This window comes from Erigeron canadensis, chromosome 5, assembly GCF_010389155.1.
Source record: "Erigeron canadensis isolate Cc75 chromosome 5, C_canadensis_v1, whole genome shotgun sequence".
NCBI classification, from domain to species: Eukaryota; Viridiplantae; Streptophyta; class Magnoliopsida; order Asterales; family Asteraceae; genus Erigeron; species Erigeron canadensis.
The window spans coordinates 41,530,823-41,545,818 of record NC_057765.1 but is presented as its reverse complement, the minus strand read 5'-3'; the positions used below and the strand labels follow the sequence as shown (position 1 = coordinate 41,545,818).

The following is a 14,996-nucleotide window of genomic DNA, read 5'->3' as shown; positions in this document are numbered from 1 at the left end:
TGCACTTGATCTAGTCTTTTAGTCTTTTACTAAACCTTAGCAGAAGAAATGGGAATATCCATTACACATTACTGGTGTAGCATTGACATATGGCGTCTATACAATAACCGATCTTTGCAGGGTACAAATTACTTGAGAAACAAGACCCAAAAACATACAACAGAAAAGAAGGGAGAAAAAAAAACAGAATCATCCACAAGAAAGTTCACGGCTAAGAAAAATACCATTGAACGAGTCATGATAAAAAGGAAGCCAAGTGCAGGTTATCTTGACGACACACACTCTTACAAGACCCCCGTTGGAGTTTTAAATACCAGTGTCATTTCAACATTACTAAGCAAAAACCCTGAAAAATTCATGAAAAAAAAAAGCTCAATTGACTTTCAAGGATGGAAACTGGGCAACATCCTCGATAGCAGGTGCAGCCACATTGCTCATTCTGTTTCCACCACCATATCCTCCTCTAAAGCCACGTCCACGGCCCCTACCACGTCCACTTGGGTTATTGTACCTTTCTCCGTCAGCTGGCTTTAGAAACTCATCAATGCTGACAGACTGCAAATTTAGAACTATTAAGCGAATTGATCCATGTTGTATATACATATGTAAATATGTAAAACCCAACTCAAGCCAATGTAGGGGTGTTCAGACTATTTCTAAGTCCATTTGATCCTGAATTTTTGATCAAATATAGAGAAACAGATAAAGATAACATTGTAATAAAACTCACATTTAGAAGCCATGAGGGTACTAGATAGCTAATCATAAACTTTCATCATTGTTCACAAATTTTCTTTTCTTTTTTCTGAACTAAAAACACAGCTAAATATCTGAATATGATTCTTGGGAGTTAAAAAAACACAAACACCCCTCTCAGGGTTAATTGGGTATAGCTTAAAGCCTAAAACCTTTGTATAACCCTAGTTATGTATAAAAATTTCTTAGCTTTTTATCTATTCTAAGTCATCAAGTAAAAAGCCTTTAGACTAAAAACAGATACCATTGAACGTTATATACTTATATATACTCACCTTCTTCATCTTTTCTTCCTTTTCAGTAGCCTCCTTCCGTTTGTCCTTCTCGGAACCCTGTTTGTAAATGGAATTATAGATTACAATTATGAATTTATAATACAAGCATTTATACCAGATAATATTCTGATATAGTGATATTAACAATGGAATATTTACCAGTTTAACAAAGATGTCTTCTTCACTCTTTTTGTTTGAAAGCAGGTGCATTTTTGCCAAATCTTTGTCTAACCCAACCTTCCTTTCCTCAGACTTCAGAGATGTCAATGTTTTCCTCTTCTCTTCTAGCACTTTCTCGTACTCCACCAGTGTCATTTCCTCCTGTTACATGGGCAAGCAATCAAAAGTTCAAATCATGATAAACGAAGGTAAATAAGTGAATTTCAGTCGCCCTTACGATAGCCAATATTGTTGCAACTGGTACCAAAGTGGATCTTCAAAAATAAACTATTTAAAAACATCTGATAATCACAAGCAGGGCCTTTTTGAAATTTCCACTCACCTTCTCTGGCTCTTTCTCCTCTGCCACATCAACACCATTCTCTTTGTTGGTCTCGGTTGTTTCTTCTTGTCCAGCTTGTTTATCAAAGTCCATGATCTTTTCAGTTTCAGTGGTTGGTTCTGCAGTCTCCCTACATATAATATGTGTTTTATAAGCTTACAGGAAGTGTAATTCACAAGTTAGATGGCAGAACATACGTGAACAATATCCAAAAAAAGTACTTACGGGGCAACCTCATCAACAGCAGTTCCCCAATTGCCCCGACCTGCACCTTCACGCTTATACTCATTTCTGCACAATGAGGACACAAATAAAATAAAAACTTTTATCAAAGAAGTACGCATTTACAATGAAGTTTTGCAAAGTGACAGTTTCTAAAAATAAAAATAAAAAACTTTTAAGCGGCAAAACGGGAGAATCAGGCAGGTAGCAGATGAAAACTTTTGAGTCAGTTCTTTTTATTTAACTAAATTAATTTAATAGTAATCCAAATTCTAAAAAAGCAATTTAGAAAACTGCACAGACCGGAGGATACTTTAAGTGACTTCTGTAGTTTACCGGTTGTCTTAGTGAGATAGAACCCGGGCAATTGCACTAGTTTCACATGAATGGATCAAACTATATCTCTAGTTAATGTTATTGATTGGACCAGATCACCAGAGTTACTTAACTTTGTTTATGAAGTTAACTTTTATACTAATGCAAACTTCAAAGTTTGACATATACAATAGCACTAACCCGCGCCCGGTTCCACTGCGGCGTTCAAACACCCTCCTAGGGCGTTCACCTTCTACTGCATCTCCATTGCTGTAACCACCTCGCCTGGCCCCACGGTTACCTCCACGTTGACCATTTCTTTCAGATGGATTCTCAGAGTCTCCATTCTCCAATGATTTGTACCTTCCAGAAAACCCATTGTTGTTTCCATGAGCATCCTCGTTATCAAATGAATCACGATTGAAACCACGTCCACCACGACCACCTCTCCCCATCCCACGTCCACCAAACCTCCCTCCTCCACGTTGACCATTTGCCTCTCGCACTGTAAGTAAAATTTAATATCTATAATTACTTGAAATGTATAGCATAATAATATATCAAAACCAAAATCCATTGTAATATTAATGATTTACAATTAACAATAAAAAGGAAATACATTGGGAAACTATCACACTCAATAACAAGACCTGAATAACTCCAAACAGATACTAAGAAATCAATCAAGTCTTTAACAAGTTATTTGCATGTCCTGTTTTTTGCTTAAATATGTAAACTTTACATTGCCATGTCCAACACACAAGTCACAAAAAGATATGCATTTTCACAGACAATCTATATTTCTAAAAGTGTTTTGTGTGTAAACGCCCATCATTAGTAATGATTTCAGCCATGACTTTCCTAAATTTCATGAGATGAATGTGCCTTATTTATACACTGCGCCCGGTATGCCTGTTAGCAATCAATCCAATAATGTAATGATTTCGGCCACACGTTTTCTTAATCTTTATCAATAAGGGTATTTGTATATTCGATTACTTAGCAGAAACTCTTTGCTCAAACAAATGTTACAACTTACGCTTTTGATTCGATTCAAACATTACATATATAACACCATACTAACATCCCTATATATTTCACTACATAGTAACAAATGTACACAAAGTCAGAAACTTTATTTTAACTACATATCTGATCATCAAAACCCATCATTCAAATAATCTAAAAGCATCACAATTAAATATACATATAACATATATATAATCATGTAATGATTAAAACAGGGTACCAGCTTGTGCAGGGGGGAGTGGCTTGGAAGGAAGTTTGGCTGCCGGCTTAGCAGGCACACCACCAGCCGGGGATTTCTTGGCGGCCACCGGAAGCTTAGCTAAAAGCTGAGTGACGTCATCGTTATCATCATCAACCAAAAGATCAAAAGGGTTTGCTGATGCCATTTTTCTTGAAACAAAAAGAAAAAAGATTCAAACTTTATGATTATTTTGAATGACTAAAAATGAAAGATTGTTAATTGAAAACCATTAACCGATTCCACTGTATGTTACAAATATAACACTGTGAGTGTGTGTGTGAAATGGGGGAGAAGAAATAAAATAGGAGATATAGTGAAGAAGTAAAGTAAAACCCTACCAAAGCGGCATGTAATGTAATGTAATGCAGAACTGATGTAAAACCTAATCTTGACACCCACTTTGGTCTTTTGGTTTGTTTTAAGTGTGGTCATTGGATTAAAAATTAAATAAATTAAATATCGGATAACATTTGGGGAAAATCAAATTTTGGCATTACGTAATATTTTTATTTCTAAAAACTAGAAGGGTAAAGCGTAATGCGACGGCGGTAGGACGATAGGCGGCGACAACGGTGGTGGCAATGGGTGACAATGACGGTGTGATAATAGTAATATAAAATAAATTATGTAAAAGGGATGGTATAGTCATCTTAAGAATTGAGGTTATATGTTATACATTAATAGTCTAAAAATCATCTTAACTGGTTTTAAGAGAATTTTTAGGCTAATTTTTATTATGATTTATTAATTTTCTTTTCATTAAAGATATTAAAGATATATTATATATAGATATTTAAATTAGTGAATAAAATAGATTATTAATTTGAGTAAAATATTGGTTGAAAAATATTTTAGAAATATACTTGGTATATTTAATATATAGTGTGTGAGTTGAAAACTAGTTAAAAATTGGAGGGTTATTTATTTAATTTTTTATTTTAAATGAAATGTTATGTTTTTAACAAAGGTTATGTTTTTATATTAAATTGTTTAGTTTAATTTAATAATAAAAAAAGGATATTCAAAATAATGGAAAATTTTTGTGCGTCAATTAAAATAATTTAAAAAGTTAGTTACGATGGCTGAAAGTAAAAAATAAATTGGAGGCATAAGTTCCCAATTCCCCGCCCGGGGGAAGTAATGCGATGAAATGTGATATTGACGAATTCAAAGTGTTATTAAAGAGAGTATTGCTATTACAAGTAAATAATGTTACTTCCGATGTTTTCAATTCACTCTAGTTACTCACGAATGACAAGAGATGACTCGTATTTATTTTACGAACATGAAGATGTAAGTAAATTATGTTATTAAGCTAGTAGTATATTGTTGAGCGATAAGAGAGACGACTAATGTATGAATTGGGATCCATAAACTTAGCATAGTGATTTATATAATCGGGATAAATTAATGTATCTATATGTAAACTGATTATAAATGTTATCCTTGTGTAATATAATAATAGAAACATGTCACTCACATTGTTGTTAAACTAGTATCCCACTATGTAACAAAACGAGTGGGGACAATGTCGTGGCTGTTGATAATCTTAGTTGTTGAAATAGGCAACCAGATAACAACAAATAAGGATTACATCAGCGCGCTAACGGCTAAACATATAAATCAACTATGTTAGTTAGGTTATATTGGAGTTGTAACGGCTGCTAACCTGTCCATTCACAATATTATTTGTAATCTATACATATATAATCCATACATCTATCTACTAACCCCTTATAATAGTTTCATATATCTATTGATAAACGCCTAGAATGCATGATGTAAAACCGATTTGTTTTGTGAAACTTAATAGACGATTAGAGGTATCTTTATGTTTGTTAAGTGTTTCAGGTTATAGGTGATAACATGGAGCTAAGGCAAATCAAGAAATGAGTTAAGGATGCAATTCTAGAAATCTGAAGTTACAAAGGGTAGCAACCTACGTCAGACTTGGCAGTAGGTTACGCCAGTTGAAGTTCCAGGGGGCGTAAGTTACGCCCAGGAGGGTAGTAGCTTACGCCAGTTGCTGCACAGAATTCCGGATTTTTGGGTTTTATTTAATTTTCAGTTTATATCCCATCTTGCACAACTTGTGGAAGTTACCATTCATATTTTCTCATATCAAGAGCAGTTTCTAACATTCCCAACACCCCAATTTCATCATCAAATCACAAATTCATGGAGATGACAATCTAAATTGAAGATTCAATGATGAAGACCATAGGCTAATTTCTCTTTGATCATTCTCATGTGAACAATTATGTAAGACAATTGTATTCAACTTTTTTTATGTTCATGTTGGATTAGATGTTTAATTTCCCATTAGTCTTTTAACATCTAATGTTGTTTGGATTTGAATGAATGATTACTTGTTTATAACTTTGAATGAATTCCATCTATCTTTTGATTTCAAATTCTTGTTAATCAATTATTATTGGAAGAATCTCTTATGACTTGTAATCTTGTTAATGAATAAAAAATCTAGTTGTGTCAATTCCCCGGTTTTCATTATCGTGAATCATCACAACCGATTAATTTAGTTCTTAACGTTCATTCAATCCAAGCTTATAACGAATCATGTCTATGTGATTTCCAACAAACATAAGTTAGGTTATACTTTTGAAAACATAATTTGAAGCATGAGAATGATCCCTTTTATTTAATTGAAGTATTCTGTTAAAGTTTATGATTAATTTCAGTTTTGATCAAATCAATCAATCAATTGTTTTATGTTTATGTCTAGTTTAATTGACTCTTGCAACTTGTTTAACACTTTCCCTTGATTCCCTGAGGATACGATACTCTACTTGCCCGTACTAGTTATAGGTAATTAGTTTTATTTTTGATTGGCTCAACGACATCGATCATCTATTAACCCCTATAATAATTTCATCGTTGAATGGGTGGATATTTTGACGTAATTTGATTAACTTGATGATCAACGTTGTCATTTTAAGCCATATGAAAGATTCAAGGTATGAAATGCACGCTTATATATGTTTATTATAACATTAAAGGATAACCTCTTAGATAACGAAGGTCTCAAGGTTGTGTCCCTAGGCCGTAGTGCGGTCCAAGGGGCGGTAGAGTTGGCAGGGTACATAGAACAAAGCACCTGGCTAGGCTCGTTTTGATAAAAATTTCAAGAGTTTGATTTCAGTTTATACATACAATGGGCGAATTTGCCAATACATTAAACTTGAAAATTGTCATGATGGCAGGACCAACATAATTGTAATATTAGCACGTTACACACGCAATGTGGCGACGTTCGTGGCGGCAACGATGTGATGATGGAGATAACTGTTGATGGTAGAGGCGATGTCGAGTGGTGGTTAATGGCATCTCTAGGCACCAACATTCGTCCCCACCATGACAGTGTTGCCACAATGACCACTGCAACATTGTGCATGTGGCGTGCTAGTTTCTTCAAGTGGGATGACCCTATCGTTTGAAAGTTCACTAAAAGGAATTTGTATAAACACATATTAATATTGCTCTTATGAGCTTTGAATTCTATTATTAACGTATCGTTACTATACCATCCATCTGACTATCATGTTTACGATTTAACGAGTTCTTAACATTTTAACTTGCATGTACTATAAATGTAGTGTGAATAAATAAGAGGTTAAGTTTTCTAAGAGTCCTAAAAAGTTAAATAATGATTTTCTATAGATTTTTGATGAATAAATCCAGAAATCTTCCATCATCAATAAACTTGATCATCTTTCTTTTGTTATTTCTAGTGATATGTATATGAATGACGACAATGTCACGTTTCGATAAAGCCAAGTTAGTGACTAGCCATTTTTATTTAATTAGAAGAATAGAAAGAGATATACATATAAATTAGCAAGAACTGGATATCGAATTAATTAATTATCCTTCTTGAAACTAAAAAGAAGAAACAAATATGTACCAACTAATTAATTTGGATACATTATACACATACATGATCACTTTTAGTGTGCATGTTTTATTAATGTGAAGGACTAGGCAAATAACTTGGAAATTGAATCTCTCTTTCAAGATTTAACTTCAACTCCGGTGGCTTGTTTGTATATAACTTCTTCATATTTGAGTTTTGTTCATGGACCAGCTTCACTAAACTTCTTTTGGCATTTGCCCTAAATGGACAATTTGATGCCAAAAATCCATCAACCAAATGTAGATATGCTTCCAAGTCGTGACAGCACGCGACATCAGCGTCAGGCTTTAGGTATGGAGACATTTTCGTGTCGACTCTTAGTTCGGTCCCGACATGTGAGTATGCCCATGGCATGTTGTTATCGAGCATATTGAGTACTTTGTTAGCTACACTTGATTCCCTTAGCTTTTTATCGAGCTCTTCGCTTACAAACATCCCTGGGACACGAGTGATTAGATCTTGAGAGTTCACAATTCTAAGAACTTTTACGTTTTGGGAGCTTAGACGTTTGGCAAAGCCACGGTTTCCAACACGAGGGCCTCCAAAGGTGTAAACAGCTATCGGTGGCATGTCTTTTGCGCAAGTGCTCAAGTCGTCGGCCACAAGTAGTGCTAATGCCGCGCCAAGACTATGCCCTGTCACCGTGATACTAAGGGTTTCGCCTTTGTATAATTCTTTTAACCGTTTAACTTCTTCAACCACTGACTCAGCCAAACTCGAAACATGGGCTCCAGCAGTTTTATACAGGCTTAAAAAGCCGCACTCAACTTTTGGTTGCCCATAGTTTGGGTTCTTTGGTCCAGGAACTTGAACCAGCAAGTCCCTCATATTTTCAGCCCATTCAAGACAAGTGGCGGTCCCACGAAGGGATATTACTACATCCCTTCGTCCCATACGTGATATTTCCCTCTGGTCATCACAAACCGCCACATACCCAATACAACTCGTTCGTTGGCTCATCCAATCAAGCCCGGGCGCAAGTTTATCCACCCACTTGGGCAACCCAATGGATGCCGTCGCATAGAGATTCTTGGTCACTCGATACGACTTATCAGGCAAAGCCACGTGGCGTGGCGAAGGAGCTTCATCCGCTGACGTGGCAGGATCAGAGTGAAAACAATGGTAAGCCGCTTGAATAAACTCACCATACCGAATCATCTCTCGTCGGAGATTTTCATCTAATGGGTCAAGTAACCCAGCCCAATTATTACTCCCATGATACTCCCTCCACCTAGAAGCTAGACTATTCCTTGGAGAATATTCAATCCCATTTTTTGACAACAACCTTCTTAGGCGGTTTAAATGCCTTGGAGACATCTCTTCAGCCTCCTTATTTTCGGGCCAAACTCTAGGCAAGTTTAGTCCTTCTAACAAACCTTTACGTCGAACATCCGACAATGAACCATGACTCGAACTTTCTTCATGAACAACTTCCGAGTCATTCAAGATCACCCGAGGCTCTTTACTACCTAAAAGTTGATCAAGATTTGAAAGATGTTGCCGAGTTGATATGTTGGTGGCAATTTTCATCATGCACCACTTACTTGTATAACATGATCTTCCCAAAGACGACCCATAATTACATCCACCGGATGTAAGTCGTGCCTGTAATGTTTGAAGATTGTTTGTTGGAAGAGTTGCACCGATTTGCATCATAGTTTTATTAAGATGTTAAAAATAAAAATGAAGGTTTTGGAGTTTGTAGAAAAGAAAAAAAAAAAAAAAGTCAATTGTCAAATGTTAGATGTAGGGAGATTAAGTGTGATACGTTTGAGATTGATGGCGTATTTATAGACATATAGAGGGGGCAGAAGTGTTGAAATTTATACTTTTGAAAGTTTGACAATAGCCCCAAACTACTCAGAACTTTCCTTCATGTAAAAAAAGCGCTTCTATATCTATTTTTATCCGCTAAAAGAGGTCTTGTATGTAACGCGTGTAACTAACATATTTGACCTTTGCATCATACATTTTCTTATACAACTTGGAATATAACTGTTATTTTAAGGTAAATGAAGTACTATAAAGTACAAATTGTATTCTATATTATGTTTATGTAATTGATAACATACACAACACATCAAAGACAATTGATTTTTTATGAAAACGAAAAGTATGAAGAGTGCATATGGTATATCAAGTGACCATATAAAGCATGGAGTGCGAATCAAGATTTAGTGTAAACATGAATTATGATGGTCAATGTAGACAATTAGTATAATCAACGAGTAATAGACATTTAGCTAATACATAGAACTTATGGTTATCGTAGACAATTTCTAACAGAGTGACACTTTAAACATAAAGTTTACATAGAAGGGTTTTTTTTTTCTTTTGAAATGACTACGTTTATGATTACTCTCAACTCACCATACACTGGTAAATATCATTCAGAGTAGACTACATTTTTTTTTAAAAATCACACATACATGTCAACTTCAAAATTTAAACCTATAACATATGAGTAACACCCGAATACATATGTCAATTTATCTGATCTAATATGTTTAGAAGTTACTTTGATGTAGTTTTATGATTTATAGTTGCCGGAAATGTAAGTTATAATGACTTAATATAGTGTAATTTACACTTAAGAATTAAAAGAGAAAACATGAACTTTAGAAAATGAAGCATAGAAATTATATGATACGTGGATACTTCAAGAACAATATATACGCATTTTAACAAAAATAAGTTCAGGGATACACGATATAAGATTTGTTGAAGAGGGGTTGGTTTTGTCATAATCAAGATGGAGGGTGTGAAGTAGAAAAATAGAAAGTTGGGTGAATGAAGACCAGCGAATGGCTAATCAAACAAACAGTCAAATGGCGGAATTGAAATGCCTCGTAGGCTCGTATCAAATTGACCAACCTCTGCTTCGTACAAAAGACTTGCAACCAAAGCAAATACTATATATATTCAATCAATGTCTACAAGTACATTTGACTTTTTTCTTTTTTCATAAATAAACAGGTCATGATAGTTGGAAACCAAAAGGAAAAAAGATAGGTTAAATATTAAATAGTAAAATGGAGAAAGGAAATTCGTTTAAAAAAGGGTAGTTGTAGTTTTTAAATCTATTGTTTGTTGTTGAGACTTGAGAGCATGTTCTTTGGTTCGAATCATTCACACTTAGTTGTTCGCAAAGACTTTTATAGTTTTTTTGATAGAATGATATTAAAAAAAAAAGGACAAAATCATAAAATTATTATTGACCAAGTAAAATGGAAAAAAAAAAAACTTTGAAATAACACTGTAACATATAAGATTAAATTTGAAAAAAAGACTAATAATAAAATTACTGCATTTATTTTTGAACACAAAATTGAATAAAGTCAGGTCAGTCGAGCAATCTGGCCCAGCCCACAAATATACACTAAAATGGTTTTCGAGTAGTTGAGAGTAAAAAGCAGTTAAGCACCACACAAAACGGCCTCATTCTTTTTTTTTTTCCTTAATAGACTTAATAATTAACAACTTAATGCATTCAGTCAAATTTCAAGTCTTTTCTTTTTTTACTTAATAAACAAAAATTTCCGTCAATTACCTATTTTTTACTTAATACACTCAGACATTATTTATACATTCAACCACTTAATACATTTAGTACTTAATGATTGAAAAAAAGAACGGGCAAGTGTCTCATAAATGAATTACGACATATTCCGTCTAGTTGAGTTTGAATTGTTAATCCGATTAGTTTTTTTTTACATGTACATACAATGGAAGTCTAAACTATATTGTTTTCACCGAGTTCACGTCAAAGAATTCATCATTGAATATTTAATACTCGAGTAGTTATTTTCATCAAATAATAACTAAACGTCATTATATAGATATAAACTCCATATAGGTATATATTTGGTTTGATAAAGTCCGTTCTCATATGTATTTTATATATTTTTGAGAACGATTGGATATGTCACTATTTTTACTACTACTAATAAATATTCCAAATATTTCGAAATATACGTATGTTTCTTGACTTTTGATAAGAGGCATGTGTGCAGAGCCAGCTTGATAGTTTTATGGGTTTAGCCTTGAGCCTAAAGTTCATCAATAACAAAGACCCTCAAATTTTCAATAATTTAGTCTATAGCTACACGGTTACAACTAGATTTTTCTTAAAAGTTAATAAATTTTATAATTAGGGCTTGAAAACATAAACACTTTTCTTAGAAATCAAAGTTCTATTACTCTCTTAGAGAAATTCGAATATAAATTTGTTGATTATGGCATTCAAGTTTATAAAAAGCCTTCAAAATTGATTTCGCTTAAGGCCCCTAAAAACGTTTAGCCTACACTGCATGTGTGTCTATCAAATGGGTTAACCATCAACATATTTATTTTCTTTTAATATTGTTCATGTAGAGAACTGGAAAATGACATTTAGAAATGAGTAATATTTTTAGGAGTATGTTGTCATAGTCGTATGATTGATAATAGGCTATTCTAATTTTAAAAAAATCTTAAAGTTAGCACTAAACTTGATACGTTGTATAACACTAAACTCAACAAAAGGGAATAGACAAGATAACTACCCCTTAAGTCCTTAATTAATCTTTTTTCTTTTACTTGATTTCAAAGTAAACTAATATGTTAATCTACAACTTAAAGTAATACAATAATTTGTTGACTAACTCTACAAGACAAATTGGACATGTATTAGAAATGTTGACTTGTGCTTCTATATTCTATAATCCCTTATAAAGAGGATTGAGATTAAGAAATTAAGCAAAAATTTTTTCCCCAAAATACCCCTACTTAAAACATAAAACCCTTATATATTCTCCTTTCCCCAATTTTCTCTCTAATCATTATACACTCTATCGACTTTCTATCACTCTCCGTTGCCGCCCTCCTTCTCCACAGCCTCCCTCGATCTCCACCACCGCTTGCCTTTCTCACCTTCTAGCCGCCGCAACGCGCGGGCACTATGATCGTCTTAGTTAATAAATAATGGATAACAAACTTAAAATGTATAATTATCGGGAAAGAGGTTTTCATAAAAACACAAGTAGTTATTTTCATTTTATGGCTCTTTTGAAAGTTTTTAAATTTCAAATTCACTGGCATTTAATTCACAAGGAGTTGTGTAATTGGAATTTTAAAGATTTCTCCTTCCACTTACAGCGCAGTGGCTGTACACAAGGTGAAAAGTACCTTTGTGTGGTGAGATCCCTGGATTGAAACTTGAAAGGGCAGGGGTTTTTATCCCTAATTAGTGTCGTGTCCTCAGACGGCTAGTTAGGGGGGGGGGGGGTTTCCTCCTACCGGGTATTGGGGTGAGAACAGTGGCGAAGCCAAGATTTATACTCTGGATGGGTCAAAACCACTATTACAAAACTCTCTGAGTCGAGCTGAGTATTCCTCGAGTACTCATTATAAGGTAGGACGTCGAGTCGATCCGATTAAACCTATTGTACTCAGTGTATTGTTAGAAGAATATAACATAATAAGAAGAAAGATTCCAAAACTTTTGTTTACACTATTATAAATATATTAGAAAATAGTGTTATACCCAGTCTTTGGCTGGGGAACAAATTCAGATACATTTATACTATTTATTAAAAGAAAAAGAACAACTTTTTTTTAAAGTTACATTGAAATAAATGTTTAAAATGTCTCTCCTTATCTATACTATATAATATTTTCACCTAGCACCTATTAAAATATTTTCACTCACAATAATTTCTTAACATTTATAATTAAATTCTATTATCAATCATTCATCTTTTAAAATAACTCCGTTAATCCTTTAAATCTATAACTTGTATATCAATTATCTACTCCATTTCACATCGCCTCCATCACCACACTGTTGTTGCCACAACCACCGTCACAATGCGCAAGTACAATGCTAGTGTTTAAAAAAATAAACATATATAGAGAATAACAAAAAGATTATAGCTTTTCAAATTCCTGACGGAAATTAGTTATATTAGCGTTAATTTAGATAAGGAAAATGACTAATCCTCCAAACAAAATAGCTTAAAAATCCTCCTAACACTCTAACAAAGGTGACATGTGGTATCCACTAATTCTCTTTCCTAATCTTGTCCCTTGATTTTTTCACATGTCATCATCCAATTGTTAGGAGGATTTTCAGGCTATTTTGTTAGGAGGATTAATCATATCCCATTAGATAATATAGCTTTTCAAAAAGTTTCAAACAATAAATACCTTAACAATGGATAAATTTTAAATAACTTCGAGTTTCAATGGGCTTGGCTATCATCTTGATTAAATTTGATAAAATGATTATGTTGATGAGGCCGGGAGTCGAACTTCCGACCTTATTTGTTCCATGAATAAGTTGTATTTTAGTTGACCAATCAACAAAAACTACTGTTCACGTACAAAGTTTATAAATAGGTTATAACTAGTATTTTTCCGCCCGCGCTTCGCCGCGGAATCGGAAAATCACATTTTTGAGAACGATTTGTGTGCCACAAACGGTTTATCAGCTTTTGGGGATGAGACTCGATAATATAAATTAACATGTAAGTTGGAAATAATCTTTGAAAAGATGTATGTTGTTGCAAGTGGTACTTTGTGTTAATAGAAATATAAATTTAGAAATAAAAATTAAGCTATAGATCTATTAATCTACATCCAAGCTATTACAAACTTGTAGTTGATGTATAGCTTGTTGTACTATTAGCTACAATAGACTACACTCACAACACTGACATTAATTTTTAGTATATATAAGTATTTTTATCAGCGCGTTGTCTCGGAAGAAAAACAAAACTCTTGTGGCAAAACTTAAAAAAACACTAAGCCGAAAACAGAAATTTTGTGGCAAAAGTTAAGAAAATAGAAGTTGTGGTCAAAAGTAAAAAAAATGAAATCTCGGTAACCAAATTTAGAAACCAAAAGTTAGGTGGTAAAAAGCAAATAAAAGAAAACTTTCCGAGTAAGACTTAAAAAACAAAGTTATGTGAAAAAAATATAAAAGTTAAGAAACTTAAAGTTGAAAACAAAGTTTATCTAACGAAACTTTAAAAAACAAAAGTTATGTGGCAAAAAGTAAAAAGAGAAATGTAAGGAAAAAAAAAACTCCGTAGTGAAAGTTTGAAAAGTAAAAGTTATTTAGTAAAAATAAGAAAGAAATAAACTTTTGATGGAAATGGTTAAAAACCAAAAGTTATGTGGCAAAAAGTAACTAAAGCAAAACTTTAATGGCAAAAGTTAAAAAACGTAAAGTTGAAAACAAACTTCGTTAAATATAATTTTGTAACTACCGTTAGCTAACCAAGTAACACCTAACGACCGTTAAGACCCGTAAGTTATTTTTGGTTGTGCAATACAAAGTTGTACCATTTGCATAAAGGGTGATACTATTAGCTACAGTACCACACTCTCACATGGCCGACCTTACAAATTAGTGTGTATATATATATATAATGTGAGGTGTCTAAAGAAACCCTTAATATACTATTTAGACACCTATATAATAATTGATAATGTCATTAAATATCTCTCTATTCTTCTTAATCATTAAATATCTCTTAAAAAACCCTCATTTATTAACTTTTTCTTTTTCTAATCAATACATAAAATATTTTGTTATAATTTTTTTCATTAACACAATATATCTCATAATAAATTTATTTTTTATAATAGTTTATAGATATGTTAATCTTTATATATAGTTATGTTAGTGATATTATTAATAAAAAAAACTTATGTCTTTTATAAAAGTCCAAAAATAAAATA

At 33.2% G+C, this 14,996-nt stretch overlaps 2 protein-coding genes across 3 annotated transcripts; both read right to left on the bottom strand.

The window, feature by feature from the left end:
* Positions 1 to 204: 204 nt before the first annotated feature.
* Positions 205 to 3,750, bottom strand: LOC122600374 (RGG repeats nuclear RNA binding protein A-like). 2 transcript variants are annotated; one of them, XM_043773083.1, is made up of 8 exons: positions 3,679 to 3,750; positions 3,320 to 3,489; positions 2,272 to 2,575; positions 1,759 to 1,824; positions 1,534 to 1,663; positions 1,191 to 1,352; positions 1,032 to 1,088; positions 205 to 555 (listed from the first exon to the last, which is right to left on the bottom strand). In XM_043773083.1, exons 2-8 carry the CDS (start codon positions 3,483 to 3,485, stop codon positions 373 to 375), a joined length of 1,068 nt encoding a protein of 355 aa, XP_043629018.1. In that variant the 5' UTR covers positions 3,486 to 3,489; positions 3,679 to 3,750; the 3' UTR covers positions 205 to 372. The 2 variants fall into 2 exon arrangements, with proteins under 2 accessions (XP_043629018.1, XP_043629017.1); XM_043773082.1 differs by lacking the exon at positions 3,679 to 3,750 and having other exon boundaries at positions 3,320 to 3,643.
* A 3,572-nt stretch (positions 3,751 to 7,322) lies between these two features.
* Positions 7,323 to 8,927, bottom strand: LOC122601830 (phospholipase A1-Ibeta2, chloroplastic-like). Its single transcript, XM_043774566.1, has one exon. The coding sequence runs from the start codon at positions 8,925 to 8,927 to the stop codon at positions 7,323 to 7,325; it is 1,605 nt and encodes a 534-aa protein (XP_043630501.1).
* Positions 8,928 to 14,996: the final 6,069 nt, after the last annotated feature.

Excerpts from the sequence above, each read along its gene's own strand:
- LOC122600374 (XM_043773083.1), bottom strand. The coding sequence starts at position 3,485 with ATGGCATCAGCAAACCCTTTTGATCTTTTGGTTGATGATGATAACGAT. Across the intron at positions 1,664-1,758 it reads GCTGTTGATGAGGTTGCCCC|GGAGACTGCAGAACCAACCA; the intron begins GTAAGTACTTTT and ends TATTATATGTAG. Across the intron at positions 556-1,031 it reads AGGAAGAAAAGATGAAGAAG|TCTGTCAGCATTGATGAGTT; the intron begins GTGAGTATATAT and ends CTAAATTTGCAG.
- LOC122601830 (XM_043774566.1), bottom strand. The coding sequence starts at position 8,927 with ATGATGCAAATCGGTGCAACTCTTCCAACAAACAATCTTCAAACATTA.